The sequence below is a fragment of the Tachysurus fulvidraco genome, chromosome 20 (assembly GCF_022655615.1).
Source record: "Tachysurus fulvidraco isolate hzauxx_2018 chromosome 20, HZAU_PFXX_2.0, whole genome shotgun sequence".
NCBI lineage: Eukaryota > Metazoa > Chordata > Actinopteri > Siluriformes > Bagridae > Tachysurus > Tachysurus fulvidraco.
Window position 1 is genome coordinate 9,930,758 of NC_062537.1, and position 20,571 is coordinate 9,951,328.

At 40.7% G+C, this 20,571-nt stretch overlaps 1 protein-coding gene across 2 annotated transcripts in view; it reads left to right on the plus strand.

The window, feature by feature from the left end:
• Nucleotides 1–20,571, plus strand: part of cblb (Cbl proto-oncogene B, E3 ubiquitin protein ligase) — a 71,627-nt gene that overhangs the window by 40,020 nt on the left and 11,036 nt on the right. For both annotated transcript variants that reach the window (XM_027151287.2, XM_047805032.1), the window contains exons 5-12: nt 2,054–2,210; nt 4,921–5,042; nt 12,361–12,498; nt 15,033–15,120; nt 15,253–15,384; nt 17,797–17,997; nt 18,742–18,927; nt 19,225–19,569. In XM_027151287.2, the coding sequence (XP_027007088.1) occupies nt 2,054–2,210; nt 4,921–5,042; nt 12,361–12,498; nt 15,033–15,120; nt 15,253–15,384; nt 17,797–17,997; nt 18,742–18,927; nt 19,225–19,569 (1,369 nt within the window). The remainder of the gene's footprint in view (nt 1–2,053; nt 2,211–4,920; nt 5,043–12,360; nt 12,499–15,032; nt 15,121–15,252; nt 15,385–17,796; nt 17,998–18,741; nt 18,928–19,224; nt 19,570–20,571) is intronic.

Genomic DNA, 20,571 nt, shown 5'->3' on the forward strand with positions numbered 1-20,571 from the left:
AAACCAACAAATTAAAGTTCAAAATCTATAGGCATAAGTGAGGTGTGATTTCACGAGAGCATTACCGATTGGTCGATTCTTCCCGTTTGTTGTGGCAGATATGGATGTGCCAAGCTGCTAGGAAAATACAGTTGTACGAAAAAAAGCTTTGTGGTACAAATTGTTTTCAAAATTCTTCATAGTTAGGACAGGTATTTAAGGAGGCAGAAGCTGTTCTCTCTGGACAGCCAACTCTCTCTCTTACAATTTTTTTTATACATCTGAGCAATTAACCACTAGGCTACCACATCTCTCTCTCTCTCTCTCTGTCCCCCCCTCCCTCCCACCACCTTTGCATCTCCTCTTTGTGCAGAACAGCATGTTTGTCTGAGGCAAATGGAGTCCTTCCAGTATCACACACTGCACTTTCAGATCCTTTCCCTATTTCTCCCTTTAGTGCTGACTGTGGCCTGTTGCACTTCTGCCTCCCCAAATACACACGCACACACACACACACACACACACACACACAGAGAGTGTAAGAGAGAGAGAGAGAGTGTAAGAGAGAGAGAGTGTGAGGGACAGAGTGTGTGTGTGTGTGTGTGTGTGTGTGAGAGAGAGAGAGAGAGAGAGAGAGAGAGAGAGAGAGAGAGAGAGAGGGACAGAGTGACTGACTTGTGTGCTGAACACAATCCTGTGCTTGTTCAAGGTGTCTGGTGCTAATGGGAGGCTGTTATGTTAAGTGCTTAAGGGGATGAGTGTGTGAGTTAAAACTTTAGGGCTTTATGTATTTCATTTTAATTTTAAAGACCAAAAAGTTATAAAGGTTGGGAGCATCTTGGGGCCTTAGAAAAATATGAGCGCATGACCAAGTCGAGACATCTGACTCAGCAAAGGAAGGAAACAAAAATATGTCTTGAGGTTAAGTCTGGAGTGAAGACATAGTGTTGTGTACACACACTAATAGTTCAGTGCAAATACCCCAGTTTCACCTACAGCCTTTTTACTAACTGAACTGAAATGGCAAGTATAATAATAATAATAATAATAATAAGAAGAAGAAGAAGAAGAAGAAGAAGAATAAAAAAACGAAAAAAAAAATATAATGATATATATTCCTTTTTATTATTATACTTGCCATTTCAGTCCAGTTAGTAAAAGGCTGTAGGTGAAACTGGGGTATTTGCACTGAACTATTAGTGTGTGTACACAACACTATGTCTTCACTCCAAACTTAACCTCAAGTATTTGCACTATATATATATATATATATATATATATATATATATATATATATATATATATATATATATATATATAAAATATTAAAAGCTAACATTTTCCTTCTGCATTCCAACGTTTGCATGACGAAGGTTGCTGCTTGTCAAGTCAGAAGATTCGTTTCCTCAATAATATTTTTAATTTTTAAAGATGTTTACACATCAGCTGTTTCTAGGATTGTGAGCATGTGCTGCACATGTGATCCTGATTAAAACTTTTCACTTGTATTTTTTTCTGTGTGTGTGTGTGTCCTGAGGAACTTGGAACAATACAGGACTTGGCTTTCTTTGTCGATGTCTTGTCTTTTCCAAAAATGAGCCATCATTCTGAACGTTCTCTTGGCCATGTAGCATTACTTTGTACACACAGTCACATCTTCTCTGTCAGCTCTGTCAACATCGGCTGCTTTGACCTTTATTTGTTCACCACGACTGGTTTGGGTTGGTCTAAGATTCATACACTTTTTTGACTGTCTTGTGTGTGAGTGTGTTAGTCAGGTAGCGCACATCTGAAACCGTGCTAGACTCTCACTGTGTGGGCGTGATGTTTTTGTCTCTGCTTCTCTCCCTTTCTCGGTCACTCTTTCACATTTCAGTTTATTTTTTCGAGTCTTGTCGGTTAAAATGTCAGACTGTCCTGCTGTCTGTCAGAGCTACATGCAGCATGCATATGTCAAATTTAAAAAGACTTCTTTAGAAGAGGAGCATGTTTGCTAGAAAAGGTAAAGCCATGCTGCCTGGGTTATCAGAGAAATGTCAAGTAAACCCTTTGCATGTTTGTGTGTGTTCCGCAGGACAATAGTGCCATGGAAAGTGTTTCGCCAGTGCCTTCATGAGATGCATCCCATCAGCTCAGGCCTGGAGGCAATGGCCCTTAAATCCACCATCGACCTCACTTGCAACGACTACATCTCAGTCTTCGAGTTTGACATTTTTACACGTCTATTCCAGGTACTCATCTTAACCAGCACGCTTTTGTCCCACGCTTGTCCTCTTCTTCTCTAGCAGGTAATAATACACATACAGGGTTCAAATCGTATCATATTTTTTATATCAAAGAGCAGATCGTATCTCGGTAATATTTAAATGTCAGTTGAAATGTCAGAGGCTCATTTCAGAGTTGCAGTCAGAGCAAAAGTGAAACTATGGGATCTCCTCCCCTTCTCTGTCATTCTCTTTCCCTCTTTCGATCCCCCATGGGGGTGGATTAAAGTGTAGTAAAAACGACTCACATCCATCACAAAATGTACCCCAGGGGTGTTGCAGTATGAGTCAGTGACCACAGATCTGCTTCAGAGACAGGCAATGGAAAGTGGGGAGCACCACTTTTGTTATCGCTCACCCCCTCTTTCGCTCGTGTTCCCTCGCTCTCTCCGCCGTGGGTGGCTTACAGAGGAATCCCTCACTTACACATACACTAATCAGCTTTACAGTAAAACCAGGTTGTGCCGATAACCTGTGAACCTGTATGTTCACCTGTTTATGGAAATGACACATGACGCATGACGGCATGATGCAATATCACCACGATGTTCATTATTTTCCAGTAATGGCAAGTTGTTGTTTTTTTCCCCTCTTCATCACAAAAACATGTAGTTATTTAATAAGTTCAAAATTCTAAGCTGAAATAAACGAAAAGTTTATATCTGTTATCACTTCCTGTACATTATATTATCTATAAACACTCAGTCCCTCATCTTTCTCTTATTTTTTTTCTCTCCCTTGGGGTTCATTATGGAAGTACATTTACTTACAGCAGTGCTGGCACACAAGACTCTTTCTAAAAATGCCAAATAAAGGACTTTCATACAAACGCCTATACAGGGATACAGATAATCACTATACAACAGCGTGTATAGTGATTATCTGTATCCCTGTATAGGGGTTTGTATGAAAGTCCTTTATTTGGCATTTTTAGAAGATGCGACCTGCACGGTTTTGCACAGTGCACGGTTTTGCACTGCAGTCTGTATTACAGGAGTGAAGGGGTTGTGGATGTATATCAAAATCTGTAAGGGAGATGGAATCTAATGCTTCAGCTAACTGGAAAGTTCAAATCTGCTGCCCAATTCACATAGTAGAAGATCCACAGTCAGATTTGAGGGCCTTGATGGTAAACTGGCAAATCTGTTGTTTACAGTAGAGAACCTGAGTTTAAAAAAAAAAGCTTTTAAACAATAATATGTGAATTTAATGATACCTTCTTAATGTTGACATCAGTAGCAGCTTCTTGTAATCATTTTGATTAATCACAAGAAAGTGTGCAAATAATTAATTCATGTTTTTTAATTGATGGACAGCGTGAATATAAATATGTGATGATTTGCATTACAGCTGCTTCTGGACTCAGAGCTGCAACCCCCCCCCCCCCCCCCCCACACACACACACACTTAGGGTGTTTTTGTTTCTGTGTGGTAGACAAGGCGCATATTGTGGTCAGAGATCATCTCCTTTTACTGAGGATTCTTGTAAATTGACGCTGTACAGAAACATGTCTCTGAGCCATGGTATTAATTTCCGTTGTGTTATAAATCTCACATCATCCTCACATCGTGTTCTCACCCACGTTGGGCTCCTAGCTGTTTCTGACTCTAGCTGTCCTCACGTGACCTCGGGCCGTGCCCAGTCTCTCAAGCTGATAGACGTCACAGCTCAAGCCAGCAAATACCACCTATGGAATCACCTCAAAATTTCAATAATGTACGATACAGACAATAGTTTTCTGAATGTTTTTTTTTTTCCCCCCATCTAAACGGGTGCACATGCGATTGTTCAAATGCGATTGTTTGTTTTCCGCCTCCCTTTCCCATGTTAGTGAAATCAAACCCGGTCACATTCCACACAATTCATCTCTGTCTATCAAGACCTGCCTGTAAATGATTTCTGCGTTCTCCGTGTCACTCACAAGCAAGGGAAAAACATATTACACAATAATGTTACAGTTTTCACATGTAACACACCCTCTCCGAAACTTCTTATCACTAAGCAAGAACTTGTTACACATCAGGGTACGTCACCCAAAAATTAAAGCGATTTATATTGTCTTTAAAATGCCATTTTTTTAGTAAGTACATTAAACTAATAGTATCATGTTTTTTTTTTTTTTTTCATATAACCCAAGCCTAGACTTAACCCCACTTAAATCATACTCTAGATTTGTATTTCCAGCAGAATGACCAGGTTTTTCCTTTTCTTGGCTTTCAGCTTGGCTCCACTTTAGTTTAAGGTTGAATGTAAATTATAGCCTGGAGGAGAAAGATACAGTAGTCTGGTTTGAGGCTCTTTAAACGAACGGTGGCATTTTATTTATTTATTTTTTATTGGCTTATTGATCAGCAGGCAGCAGGATGGTCCATAGCGTGGGTATGATGAGTCAGCACGGTTGGAGGTTTGCGGCAGGGAACAGTAGTCATTACGCCAGTTCTGCTGGAGGAGCCTTCGGTGCTGACGGATCATTACTGCAGGCCCACTGAATGCTTTTCCACCGATAAACGGTTCAGATATTCTCGAATAAATATGGCTCAGAGTTAGCCGTGCTTGCATGACCTTGTTCGACTCAGTCATCATTCAGCATCAGATTCTAGCATACTGTGCCGTGGCTCTGCTTAGCCAGACGCCGCTGTCTCTCTCTGCTTATGTGCTCTCTTTCTCTCTTTCTAGCCCTGGGGATCGATTCTGAGGAACTGGAACTTCTTAGCAGTGACTCATCCGGGCTACATGGCCTTCCTGACATACGATGAAGTGAAGGCACGATTGCAAAAGTACATCAACAAGCCGGGCAGGTAATTCCAGCTCTCTGCTCTCCATCAAAATCTCTCCTCCTAAGCATTACTTTCAACACACCCCACCTCCCGATACTTCACCGTTGTTCAGTCACAACAGGGTTAGTTCTTCAGCACTGTGATGAGGACCTGAGGGGATCTGAAGTGTGAGAGCAGTGGAGACCTGAAAGAACACTGCCCATTCAATACAAGACATAAGAAACACTGCTAGGACTTTCTCTGCAGGGTTTAGGGGAGGATCTATGGGGAAATAACTGTGTGTGTGTGTGTTTGTTGAAGTAGGAAGCTGTAATCGATGTGCCATCTGCTGTGTAGCATGCTGCTCAAGCAGCTGTTTTTTTCATTCTCTCTGGCAGACGGCTGCTGAGCAAAAGGGCTGGGCTGAACCGTTAGCTAATTACAGGGGGTGAAGAGATGAACAGAAACAGATCCTCTCTCTCCTCTCCTCTCCTTTAATCTCCTCTCTCTCTCTTTCCTCTCCTCTAGTTAGCAGTATCAGTGTAAAATGAAGTTAAAAATTCATTTTAACATGTTTTCCTGAACTGAATGACAAATATATTCACTTGCAAACCAATGATCATGCAAGCCCACCAGGGATCCCAGGGATTTCTGGTATCTGTGCACCAGCAAGCAGAAACAGAATCATTTCCATATTTACGTTTCATGTTTCTGAAAAATAAAATTGTCCCAAGAATGCCATTAATTTAAGATTTAAAATACTTTTGCCTGAAAATTAATTTTTGAATGTATTCTATGGACAGAAGGACATGAAGGACATGAAGGATGACTGAGGTTGAACTAAACTGGACTATTTCTTTAATGAGGCAAACAGATGTGGATATTGTTTTTTCTGTGTCTTTGTGTGAACATGGCCGTGGAACTGGTTAATAACAGAGCAGTAAAAGAAAAAGACTGGGGTAACAGTGGAGTGGGTAACTTCTTTCTAATTTGCAATGGGAAACTTGAGGTGCATGTTTGTGCTTTGCTGAGAAAGACAAACAGAAGAAAATTGAAGACAGCAGGTGGTCATGCTGTAGTGTTTTTGATTCACTGCATGTATATACTGAACTACCAAAGAGAAACAGCAGCTGTGTGTGTGCATGCATGCATGTGTGTCTGTCTGTGTGTCTCATTCGATGTGTCTTTTAGTCTCTGTGTATGCTCGGAGACTGAACGCGGCGTTCCCTGTTTGTGCGCAACGTGGTCTATGTGTATGTGACGTGGTCCGTGTACGTGACGTTCTCTGTGTATGCTACGTGGTCTGTGCATGCGATGTGGTCTATGTGTATGCAGCGTGGTCTACTGTATGTGTATGCAACATGGTCTATGTGTACTCCTCTGTACGTCCTCCTCTCTCTTTCTCTCTCTCTTGCTGTCTCTCGCGACGTTCTCTGTGTACATGACGTTCTTTGTGTATGTGTATGTGACTGTGTCTGTCTCAGTTTATGTGACTGTGTCGGTCTCTGAGTACTGTGTATGTGTCTGCGTATGTGTGCCTTCCTGTATTTCTGTCGTTGTTTCAGACCCTAGGCCTTTCTCTCTGCATGTTGTAGGAGCATGAGGAAGGTTCCATCAGAAAGTAGGAGACTAAAGAGGATGTCCAGTATGAATTTTCTTGGGATAAGCAAGAAGATGATTTATAGCATGTAATTCATATATATATATATATATATATATACGTATATATATATATATACACGTGTGTATATATATATATATACACGAGTGTGTATATATATATATATATATATATATATATATATATACATACGTATATATATACATACACACACACACACACACACATATATATATATATATATATATATGTGTGTGTGTGTGTGTGTGTGTGTGTGTGTGTGTGTGTGTGTGTGTGTGTGTGTGTGTGTGTGTGTGTGTGTGTGTGTATCCTATTGACACCTACCCCTGAATGTGTCAGCTGTGGCATACGGGTACACAGAGTACACACATTTTGACAATGGATTTGAATGGACTTGTCTGTTTCACTGTGTTTCACTCTGTCATGTAACTATAAAATATCTGTTGTATAAGGAAATCTCACTTGCAATACTAGAAATGTTTTTGATGCATTTTGGATGATTGATTTGTCGTTGCTGTCGTATCTGTTAAACTGGCTCCTTATTAAACATCATCTTAGCAGGAAGACAGCTTAACAAGATTACAAAATATATCAAATATATACGTGTATATCTAATGACATTTTTAATGTTGCGTTGTTTTTTTTTCTTTCTTCTAAATTGTTGGCTGGAATTCAGCCACAGAAACATCCATTGTCCTGGGTGTATTTTGGATAATCTGCTTTTGAAATACCTTGTTCAACATTACAGCGATGATGCAATTCTAGACACTATCATCTTCACTAGTGTGTGCTGCAGATCACACAACATACCTCAAAGTGAGCCCTCCAACCCATTTCAACTTGCTGTTTACTGCTTCGCTTACTTGTTTGATAGACAGTCTGCAAATATCTAACAGACTCCTACGGAGCATTCCAGACTTCCAGAAATTAATTTCTGCTCTTTCTCAGTAGCATGTCTGAGGAGGCTTTAGGGAAAGGGCTTATTAACCTGCTCTGGTTGGTCCCAGCTCAGATCTCCTCCTACCTCCTGAAGCTTCAGCTCTCCTGCTGTCCACAGTGGTGCACATCTCAGCTCTTTTAATTAAGCCAAAGTTTTCTGTCTGTCTGTCTGTCTTTGGTTTGAAAAACAAGACGCATCTCGAAAACCAGATTATAGAGAAAGCGAGTGAAAACATACTCGTGTACACATTTGGGATTCTGTTTCCATTCAGATTCATTGCTTACTTACTCATGCTGGTGTCAGAGAGAAATAATACACAGCCGTGTCTAATGGACCATTTCCACGTGTCTCTGTTTGGATGGCCTGTCTTAGTAAAACCTCATTCAAATTCAAGTAAAAGAACAGGCAGATAACGAGATAAAATGAAGATGATAAATAAATGAGTGGCGTCTGAGAAGCAGCGTGTGGTGCGTATTAGATGTTATTAGCTCTGAGCTTTCTCTACACAGAAGGAATGAAGGCATGCTAGGCACAAGCTGCGCACAAGATGAGAGTCTATGAGGAGTGAAAATAAAATGTGAAGGTTAAAAAGCAGCACACAAGATTAAAGTGCGACACAAAAGCACTAAACGAATTATCCCAAATCTCCTGCGGCGTCTCACCACGGCTCGTTGTCAGACTGAAAGTTGAGACACCTCCTTATTAAGCCTGCATCTAACAATTCATGTATAATAGCGAATTAGAATCATTTTCATAGTAAATCATAAGGTGCTGTATAATTATGGATGCAGTGTCGTATGATCGCCAGCGTGAGAGAGGATTCGACAGGTTTATACACCGAACAATCCAGACTGGGAGTTCAACAGCACAGTCAGCCTGATAGAAACAGCATGTCACTAAATCACACGCCAGACAATAGAGCGATTTCTGGAGACTGCATTTGATAGAATGGAGACAAGCCAATGAAATAAAGTCCTACTGTGTTCAACAATATAACAGAGAGCATGATTTCTCCATAGACTGTACAGCTGCTGAGCCCTAGGCTAGAACAGAGTGCTTACAAATTGTATAGAGCATATAAATATAAATAAAATCAAGGCCATTGGGTCATTGGGGTGCACATTATAATCCAATTTGCTTTTGTTTCAGGGCAACAATCTTATTTGTGAATAGGAAGCAATTCTGTATCTACAGCCCACATATTGAATTTGTTCCACTTTTGACTAAGCACAAAGAACACATAATTATTGTTAAATCATTTATTTGGTTTCAAAATCCAGCATTTCATTTCTTTCTAAATGGTCTTCGGGACAACAAATCGCACTGTTGCCACTCTTCAGCTCTATCCTCTGGCTAAGTTTGCTCCTTGTGTGTTCGTTTAGCAGCTTGCATCTAAGAAAATTACCTCCTGCCACCCAGAACACACAGTATGTTAGGTTTGATCAGGGCCATGTTCTGTTCTTGCTGCACAATGCTTCACTTGGTCTTGGACTTGATTAGGTCCATGCCCAGCTTGGTACTACAAAACTCAACAAGGAGTTTCAAGAGGGTTCATTCAAGCAAACTAAGTTGACTTTAGGTGTTCAACAGTTCAGCAACATGAAAAAAAAAAAAAACCCAAAAGCTGTATGAAAACAGTGAGAACGCTTCAAAAGGTTTTGCATTGGTTGTAGCTTCAAGTCACTTGCCAATTCCCATTCACCAGCCAGCTCTCCCCTATCATACAACGGCTGGATGAAAGCTAGCATGTGCTTCCTCTGAGATCTGTGAACCCAGCCTGTTCAAACTGCTGCTCATCCATGAGTGACATGCACGATTGGCTAGTGTCCCTGTGATTGACAGGGGAGAGAGAGAGAGAGGTTCTTCCACACAGAGAACACATCCATTTTTACTCCCTTGATTTCTGGCCTTGGATAGCTGTGGTATCCTTAGGCTTGAAAATTCAGTGGGCCCAAAAATGGCTAGCATAATTCACCATGTCAGCATTTTCCTAGACATTTATTCCTGTATCTCTGTAAGGTAGACCAGTTTTGGTTGATGTGCTTGTTTGGGTGAATGAATTAGATTACAGCCTGCATTTCAGTTTCTCTCTTTTGCCAGCCATTGTTGGCGACAGCTGTTTATTATCCTGACATAGTAGACAGACTGCTTGGATAAACAAAGGATTAGATAATTTTGTTAAAAGAAAGAAAACCACATTGAGGTCGTTGTCATGTCGGCCGTTCATTCAGGCTATATTAGCTCTCCTGCTTTCAACAAGGGTTGGCTGAACATAGACGTGTCTTCTTTTTTTTTTTTTTGAGTGCCAGCAAGATTGATGATGTTGTTGGACAGTACATTTTTAAACTCTTGTCCATTTCAGTCAATTGTTAAAAAAAGTACATGACTTTTGTGGTGTACTTAAACACATCATACTTTTCTTCCTGATAAACAATATTGTCCAATTTTGGACATAACTTTGGTTATGGTTAGACTTAGGAGATCTCTACAATGGCTGAGTGATGCATAACATAATAAACTAAGCACAAAACAGAACATGACAAAATCACGAAGTCTGACAAAACCAGTAAACACTAAATAGAAGCTTAATCTACTGGATGCGGTTTTCCAATTTAATTACTGTAATAACTGAGAATTGTATGAGGAATTGGCCATTAACTGATGTCAGTGTATATGCTTATAAAAACTGGACACATCCATTTTGAGATGCTTTTCTGCTCAGCACGGTTGTAAAGAGTGGTTAATTAGGTTCTTGCACATTTCATGTAAAATCTAATTCACCATTGTCCTTTTCCTGCAGAACTGCTCGTTTTGTAGGATCTTCTGCTTTTTGTTTTTCATACCATTCTGAGTACACAATAGAGACTGCCGTGTGTGAAAATCCTAATCCTAGTTAATTTGTATCTGCACGGTTATTGCATTGATTCAATCAGTGTGTGGGTGTGTGATTGTAAAAAATATAATTGTCCTGTTGTATAGTGTATACCATGTGATTATGAAACATTCCTTGCAGAGTGTGAGTTGAAACTGAAAACCTTTTTCATTTCACGTCTGTAAACGTACATGCCACCGATTGTATGAAGCACTTAAAACCCACAAGTGTTATTTCACCCTGATTCATTGTTGGTTTTTGGCTTTAGTCATGCGACATGTCTGCTGTTGGAAACAAGCCTGGATTTGTCAAGCACTTGCTTGCTCCTCATTTTGTCCATGTTCTTTGGAATCAAGAGATTTGGTGTCATCCATGTAGTGTTTCATTCCTCTGAATATCTCAGCCATGCCATGATGCGCCCTCACATGCCTCACATTCAGCATTGGGAAATTGAGTATTTGTTGCTAGGTGATTGAGAGGAGCCTTTAAATAGCTCAGCGCTCAGAATCACAATACACTTTTTCTCAATTTGCAGTTGTACACCACATAATACTATAAATTGACAGGCAGGCTTGAATAGCTTGGATGTAGTTTTGGTTGTCTTTGGCTTGTGCATGCACACCTGCTCATGCATTTATTTTGGCTGATTTTATTAAGAATCTAGGCTATCCGTAGAAAGATGAAATGGCATGTGTTTGGTTTTACCTGTGTAGGCTTTTAATCATTGTAGGTTTATAAGATGTTGGGGCTTTTAAACTGATTTTCTTACTTGACACCAGGGAAACTATGTGGCTGTTAAGTACTTAGGTTGTATACTCACTTACCATGCACTTAGATATGAATTGACATTGAGCAAAACTGATAAATGAAGCTTTACAACAAACACTTTACACTAAAGTTTTCTGTACCGACATTATACCACATAGTGATGGTGTTGATTAATTTTCTGTAAAAGCCCAACTCTGACAGTAGCAGAGGCGATTTCTGTCAGGTTCACATATAAAGGCTAATGAAAAAAAAAATGTATTGCTACTTAACTGAGGAAAAACAAAAAAAAACAAAACAGGAATTTGTCGAACCCGCTAATTAGCAGCCCCCATTTAGTTGAAGTGAGTGTGATAGAGCAAGGAAAGCACTAAATGCATAGAACAGAAGGTTCTCGGCACCAGGGTTGTGTGATGAATCCGTAATGTAAGTGAGTACAGGAACTTTAGGAAGTGCCGTTCTGGACAAGGTGGAGTTACTGGTTCTTCAGCAATCATTGATTATTTGCCTTATAACATGTTTTATTCCATATTTATTTAGCTTGAGTTGACATGAACACACAAATTGCTTATCATTATTACATCCACTTAGAGCCAATCCAACCAATCATGCTGTACACCTCCTAGTCCAGGCTTTTGTTATATTAAAACTGGACTCCTGTGACACACTACTCCCACTTTCCCCAGCCGCCTCCATCAAACCCCTTCAGGTGATTCAGAATGCAGCAGCAAGCCTCATTTTCATCCAGCCCAAAAGAACCAACATCACAACTCTCTTTATCTCCCTCCACTGGATTCCCATTGGCTCTCTGGATTAAACTTAAACCCCTGACGACCTCCCTCTACATCAACACCCTTCTTGAGGTTTATGTTCCCTTTCACAACCTGCGAAAAGTTAACCACTGATGCCTGCTCGTGCCTACTCAGCGAGGCATAAGGTTTCAGTTGACTGTCCCTTAGAGGTCCCTCAATCCAGACAGCAGAATCCATCACAATCTTTAAAAAACTGTCTGAAGACCCACCTCTTAAAGTGCATGAACAGTTAATTAACCCCCAACTTTCACCATAATAAATACCATTCTCACTCTCTCTCTCTCTCTCTCTCTCTCTCTCTCTCTCTCTCTCTCTCTCTAACTTACCAGTTACATTTTTCGGCTGAGCTGCACACGTCTGGGCCAGTGGGCCATCGGCTATGTCACTGGTGATGGGAACATCCTGCAGACCATCCCCCACAACAAACCACTCTTCCAGGCACTCATCGATGGCTGCCGGGAAGGCTTGTAAGTGCTGCATCTCACACACACACACACACACACACACACACACACACACACACACACACACACACACACACACACACACACACACACACACACACACACACACACACACACACACACTCTGGAGAGAATATTATAAAGCCTGAATACAAAAGAAAACAGCAACTGTATTATGAAAAAGGTCTAATTTGTGCAAATAAATGTTCTATATGATTTGTGTAGTGTGAATTATTGAAGATTCATGTGTAGAATTAGGGCAGCAGATGGTCATTAATTGTTTTTTTTTTTCAAGTTAAAATAGTGGGATTAGATTTCATAAAGAGTTTTAAAAGAATAAACTTTCATGGTTGTATATGTGACTAGTGGAAATGAGTGTGTTCTCTTTATGTTTCTGAGATGTGTAGACTATTTAGTGAAACACAATGGGCACACACTAAGGTGATACTTCTCTATTGAACAGTACAAGTGCTAATTAAACACTTACATGGCTCTGTTTTTGCACCTATATGTAGAAATGACTGCAGTAAGCAGTTTATCTTGGTCAGGCTAGTGGTAGATCCTAGTCTAGTAGGTGTGAGACGAGAACATACACTGAATCTATAACCCACATCACTGTCTATCACAGGACGCCATACATACACATTCAGACGCTCGTACACATGTAGGGCAATTTAGCATGGATGTTTATGAGAGGAAACCAGAGGACCAAGACGAAACCACACCAAACACGATCAGGCTCGAACTAGAGACTCATGAAGGCAGCCGCACTTTGTGCATTGCATTGTCATTACGGTAAACATGAGACCATTACACAGAAAACACATAATATTTTGCCAACTTTAATTCAGCTTGCATGCTTTTTTGACTGCTATCGTGGTAACCCGCTTTTACACCCGCAAACCTTGTTTTTGAGGATCTTTGTTGAATTTCCAACAGCTGATTTTCTTTTGATATCGGATGAAAGCATCACTGTCAGGTTTAGCAGTGATTAATCCTCACTCCTGTCTGTATGTTCCTGACTCTTCTAACACTGAGATCACATCTTACACACCTTGGATCATAAGATCAGTCTGGTGTTATGATGAGCTAGTCATTATATGCTTCAATGAATTTTGTCTCAGTTTTGCAATAGATATTTTGACTTCGTCTCATATTTTCGTTTGTCATTAGTAACCAAACAACAGTGGATCATTAGCATAGATTTTGGTGGTGCAGAACGACGTTAATAATAACACAGACTCGGCTAAACTGAGACAAGATTAGATTTCGCTTGTGATTATAGGATACTAGCTGGCTAACTTTTAGGGAACTTATACCCTGTAGTCATCCAGCACTGTCGAGCAACTTATTTAGAGTTGTTTTAAATCTACAGTTGTTTAACTGCGTTTGACACAATAATTATGCTTCCTGAAGAACTAATAGCATTACCCATGTTTGCACATCAGTATCATCAGTTTGGAATCAGCAAAATTTCCAGCACATATAGAATGATATTTAGAAACGGGATAAGTTTTTTTTTTTTTTTTTTTCCCCCCATTGTTGTTGCATGGGAATCAAGGTCATCATGGTGCACATACATTTGTGAAAATAATCCACTCCACAATCCTGCTTTTCCTCCCACAGTCTTTGCAGTATCCTATATATTACAATGGAAATTCACATAGACAAAAGACTAACATATCGTTGGGCACTGAAGATTATCTTTGTTTGCTGAAATACATTTTATTTCATTCTGATTATTTGCTTTAAAGCAGGAGCTTGATGGCTGCTGTTTTTCTTTTTTCAATCTATCGCATTTGCAACCGTGGCAACCTTTTCATTAATTTCCCTGTATGCTGATTCTCCCCCGAAGCAAGAGGCTTGGTTCCTGCCCTAATGTTCCTCTATTAGTGGTGGTTGCAGTGTTAATAGGCACTATGATAACTCTGTAAATGGGACACTGAACACCGAGATTAACATCTAGAAAGTCAATCAGTCAAACATTGGCATACCGCTTTCAAATAACTTTTTTTTTTTTTTAAATTGTTGTTTACTCCAAAGATGCAATTAGTATTTTACAAATAAGGATTTTACAAAGCTTAACTTTTGTTAAAAGGCTGATATAGTTTGTAACAAAATAACCGTGAATATGTTTTCCCTTTAAATAATTACAGATTTGAAAAGCACACGGTTCACACTGGTAAATAGCCGTATCAGTGCTTTCTCAGATGGATGTTGATGTTGGTAAAACAGACACGTTCGCCTCCTTCTCCTCGTCTGACGTGTGATTTTCAAGCCTGCCCTGGCTGATTGGCTGTATAACTGTGGCTAATGCAGCGTGACTGCTCCTCTCTCCTCCACAGGCTATAGCTGGCCTTAGTGATCAGATAGAGAGGTCACTGTAATGTGAACTGGCAGGGGAAAAAAGATCCTATCTGCACACATGGTTAGGAGTGCTGCAGACTTAAAGTGCTACACGATGCACATGGTGGGTGTACAGTATTTTGTTCATTTGTGCTACGTGCAGTGACCTCATGCTATCTGTTTCTCTGCAGTTACCTATTTCCTGACGGTCGCAGTTATAACCCAGACCTGACTGGCCTCTGTGAACCCACCCCACATGACCACATTAAAGTCACACAGGTGAGGAGCTGATTTGGGTGGGTGGAGTCATGTTTTTGCACACTGGCTGTCATGCATTCATGCATATCAAAATGCAAATATCTGTGCATGGGTTTAGCCTGACGTGACCACTGTGCCACTTTTTCTCTACAGGAGCAGTATGAGCTGTATTGTGAGATGGGCTCTACGTTTCAGCTGTGCAAAATTTGTGCAGAGAATGATAAAGACGTGAAGATCGAGCCATGTGGGCACCTGATGTGCACCTCCTGTCTCACAGCGTGGCAGGTACATCCTCTTCACATCCATTTCAGCCAAGCAAGACTGCTCTTTTGTGAGCCAGTGTTGTCAGACACAGAGAGCTCAAGAGCTTAATCTGAGCTTTTCTGACTTTGGGTCTTGATGTTCATGTTGAATCTTATCAAGAAGTCAAGCTTCACTGAACTGTAAAAGCAGAAATGAAAGGCAGTTGAAGCTGTGCTGCACGTTTTAAGATTCTTCAGCCAGAAATACACAAATAATCACACTTTCTGCCATTTCAGCAATGAGCAATTTCTCATCTTCTATTTATATACTGCATCTGTAGAGGAAGGACAATTGTAACAAGCGAGAATTTCGACACGCTTGCCGGCAGTGTAAGAAAATTAGTTTTCTCAGTACGTTTGGATTTGAAAGACGATAAAAAAACCAAACAAGTGAAGTATAATTTATATTTATTTAACAGGAAACCAATAAATACTGAGAAAATTGCTCAATAAATATGATTCTTGTATTCACATTAGACCATGATATATACAATTTTTAAGCTATACTTTATTTAAAATGACATGTATTAGGATTACTGCACAAAAAATAACCTAAACCTTCTCTGTAGTATACAAGATGTGGACAATTATTTCATTGTTTATATATATTTTTGTATGTGTGTGTGTATATCTGTGCGTGTGCTTGTGTGTGTGCTGTAACCCTAGAATATATCTCATTTTGCCGGACTATTACTAGATCTTAACAGCTTGGAAATGAGGATAGTATGTCCCTCCTGTCCTTTTGTTGACCTTCTTTGTGTATGATAAAACAGCAGGGAAGTGAATGACCCACAAATTTGAGGGAAAGTATGTGCCAGATTGAATACATTTGTGTTAGATTTTGTGTGTGTGCCTGTGTGTATAAATACTTGGACATGCACACATGTTTATATTAATCCCTACGATTACTCAAAGACAACTCTGAGATATGGCTTTATGGAGTGCACCAAATTGTCACTAAAGCTACTCAGCTCTGCAAGGAGGGGAAGATCTCTAAAAGCAAACAACACTAACATGCACTTTTTTCATATATATATCTGGCCCACACTATAGCATGTGTTATAGGTACAGAAGTAGCTTGAGTTGTGTACCTAGAAATGACCTGTTTGTAATTTCACAGTTTTACAGCATGTGCTCCTCTGCTGTGTCGCCGGAACGCCGTCTTCGGTGCTGTTGATTCACCATTCGCTTTCGGGGACATTAATTAATGTTTATTGCTGTTTTTCTGCTGAGTTTGAGTTCTATGTAGCCAGAGATTCCTTTAACTTGTAAAATAACTTCCAAAGACATTCTCAGCCCATTTATTTTCTGAACCGAATCCAACTATTTAAATATTAAACACATCATTTATATGTATACATTAGCAATGGTGCTACGTACTGGAGCAAGAACCTTTTATTCCTGGAATTTCTCCTGTCAGAACACAATAGATTTAAGTTAGATTATTATGTTTGTCAATTTTGTGGTTTGGATGAAACCCACTCAAGTCAATTGATGAGGCTATTAACTCAGTCGTAACTGTAAAAATGCTGATAATGATGGGTTGTGATTGCCAAATAAAATTTCCCAAAGAGAGAAAAAACACAGACCCCTGGTCTCTGGGGCTCCCAGAACCCCAATTTAAGAACCCCTGTCTTACGGCATTTCCCCCTCTCATTGTGAACAGCTTTAATAGCACTCGATAATAGAGAGCTCTCATTCTCTCTTCCTGCAATTCTAATTAGTATTAACTTTCAGCCAGTGCTTTGATGTGCCGTACAAGTCCCCGTCCAGATGGCCTCCATAATCATCTTTTGTTCTTGTAAATATTGACACTCTTTGATTCGGCAAGTTTAAGTAGAGGAAATGAAAGATGAATGTTCTGTTTTTCCTGCCATGTGCAATCTGTCACCAAGCATCGAAGCCCTTGAGATTATGAATTCCTTGTTTGGTGAGTGTCCAGTCCATCCTGCAAGGGGGTTATTTCAAAGAGTAGAAAGTTAATCAGGTTGCAAAGTGGGGTTTAAAATGAGGAAAGGAGTGCTGAGGTGCCGGAGCTCATGGATCAGGGCTGAACGAGAGCATGTGCTGTGCAGCTGGTGGTGATTGCTGCTCTTGTCGCCTCCGATTCAGCAAGCGAAGCACTTCCTTGTGTAGTCAGACTCTTTCCACAGCAGGACCCTGTTTACAGCTTTAGACAAATAAGCAAGCTTGAGCTGCTGGGACAGGCTTCACCAGAGGCGCTTGAGTTCATGTGTGATTGTGTTCGTGCGTCAGTGCATGCCTGTGTCTGTTTCTGTTAAGAGTTGCAGACTATTTAAGGCACTTTGATTTGTATTGGAATTGTGTGTGTGTGTGTGCGTGCATGCGTATGTTGTTATTCAGAGTTAATTTGTAACATTCCTCCCTCCCGCAGGAGTCAGATGGTCAGGGCTGTCCCTTCTGTCGCTGTGAGATCAAGGGCACAGAGCCAATTATCGTGGACCCTTTTGACCCCAGGAACGAAGGCGCCAAGTGTTTCTTTCTGGAGCAGTTTAACTCCCCCATGCTAGATCTAGACGACGACGATGATCGAGACGATTCTTTAGTGATGAACGGCCTGACCAACATCAGGAAGGTAACCATAAAAAACAAAACAGTTTGTCATGCTACTGAGAAACCAGAAAGCTCAAAGTCCTGGATACTGAAGTGCTGACACCGAAGACTCGTACTACAAATTAAATGAATGTTTCATGAAAATAAAAGGTTATTTTAACAAGTTCAGAAAACAAAGATACTTTACCACTATACCAACAATGATACACTTTTCATTGCTAAATCTTCTTCTACTTGGGCTTTTCCCATTAAGGATGATCCTGCCTTTCATACTTCTTACTACAGTTTTTAACATGTCTAGGACATGAGAAGTCCATTTGTACTAGCACTGGCAGCATTTATCCACTGTGCTTCCATTCTTCACTTCAGACGCAGCTTGACTCGGTCCTGGTGAACAATTCTGAACATGATCTATGCTCTACAGCGGATGACTTAAAGAGGGCTTTCTGTATTGCTCTGCTATAAATGTCAGCCACTTTTAAAGGAGAATGAAATCTGCCTTGCAGACTCGTGGATCTCTGCTTTCCATTATCGAGCCTGTTTTTATTTCTATCAGCAGTTTAAAGAACACCTTGATCCGTGGTTATATTCATGTAGCTAAATGTACTATAAAAGCCATTTTTATTTTTTTATTCTAAAACTGATGAATTCTGTGCTTTTCTACAAGTTGTATTGAGCTTTGGCTGCTCTAATCATGGAGTTTAACTTCTGTGGTCAATAATGTATTTTTCTCTTTGTTTCTTTGTCTCTCCTTTATACCCTGCAGTGTACAGAGCTTCAGAACTCCCCCATTATATCCCCTAGCTCTTCACCTGTATGCCAGCGTAGGAAACCCATAGCAGATCATGCAGGTGTTCAGCATCTGGGTCTGCCTCCAGTGCCACCTCGCCTCGACCTCATCCAGAAGGGCGTGATCCGTTCGCCTGCTGCCAGCCCCACTGGCTCACCTAAGGTGTGTGGTGTGTTTTCAGGTTTTATAGCTTGTACACTGTGTGGTTTCTGTATTTGGGGAGAGTAATTTATATTGTTAGCAATATGGACATGTACTATAGGTTAGAAACACAGAAATAAGCTACACACATGAACCTTCTCCAGATGTCAGGTCTGTCTCTGTCTGTGTCTCAGGTGTTCCAGTCCTATTCCCAATGACCCCATCTATGACAAACTGCTTACTTAAGATGAACACATGAATGAAAAACAAAAGTTAAAGCATAGGTTTTAATATAGTTCTGTTATCCTTGTCCACTAGGGCTCACCAGGAGCTTCCAGGAAACAGGACAAACCGTTACCGGCCCCTCCACCCCCTCAGAGAGACCCTCCTCCTCCACCACCTCCTGAACGCCCTCCTCCCATCCCCCCGGAGAGCAGAGCCACCTGGCTGGCAGTACCGACCTCCTCCTCAGGGCTTCCCCGGGACTTGTCTCTGCCCTCAGAGGCCTGGAGCCCAAAAGACAGCAGTCACCTGGCAGAGAGCAGAGCAGGAGTGGAGCGCTCACCCAAACTCGCCCATGTTGCTCCTGCACACCTCAATGGACGACCCCTGAGCTGCAGTGCCATTGGCTATAGACCAGATACACACATGGACTGTAGCAAGGTGAGAACACTGGAGCAGCTGGGAGTAGGTTTGTGTGGCTATAATTACTTATTATACAGCAGGTAGATATTGTTTTTGTAGACAGACACACAAAATATTTGAAGAATGTAGAGTCCAGCCTGTTTTTGGCTTAACTTTGTTGTGTCTCATTTTTAGATGTTTTGGATGCCAAAATTCAGGCACTCACTCACTCACTCACTCACACACTCACTCACACACTCACTCACACACTCACTCACACACTCACTCACACACGCACTCACTCACACACGCACTCACACACGCACTCACTCACTCACTCACTCACTCACTCACTCACTCACTCACTCACTCACTCACTCACTCACTCACTCACTCACACACTCACTCACTCACTCACTCACTCACTCACACACTCACTCACTCACTCACTCACTCACTCACTCACTCACTCACACACTCACTCAATCATACACTCACTCACTCACTCATACACTTACACACTCACTTATACACTCATTCACACACTCACTTACACACCTACACACTCACTCATACACTCACTCACTAACAATTGATTGACTTTCTAAGATCATCACAGACATATGGACATACTGATGAATGTGTTGCACCTTATATCATATATAGTTTTGTCCTGAGGCAATGCCATTGTTACTGTGAACATCACAAGCCATGACAAACAATTAGTTCTCTGAGCTTTTACTATCAGCACTTGTACAATAGTTTAGTCCGTCCACACTACACACAGAAATCTGACCAAGACCACATCCTGCAGATCTTAACTAATTCCAGAACAAACAGTACAGGACCGTGTTGAACCTTTTGCTCTTCTATTTTGAGCAGACAATAGTCAGGATTGTGTAAATCTGTTACCAAGCAACAGGAATGAAATATTCACTCCTGCAGGCTGTTTGGGCCATGTGTGATGTGTAGAAGAACAAAGCTTGGCACTAGAGCAAGAGATGTCATCATGTATTTAAAAACAAAACCCCCTCCTCATAG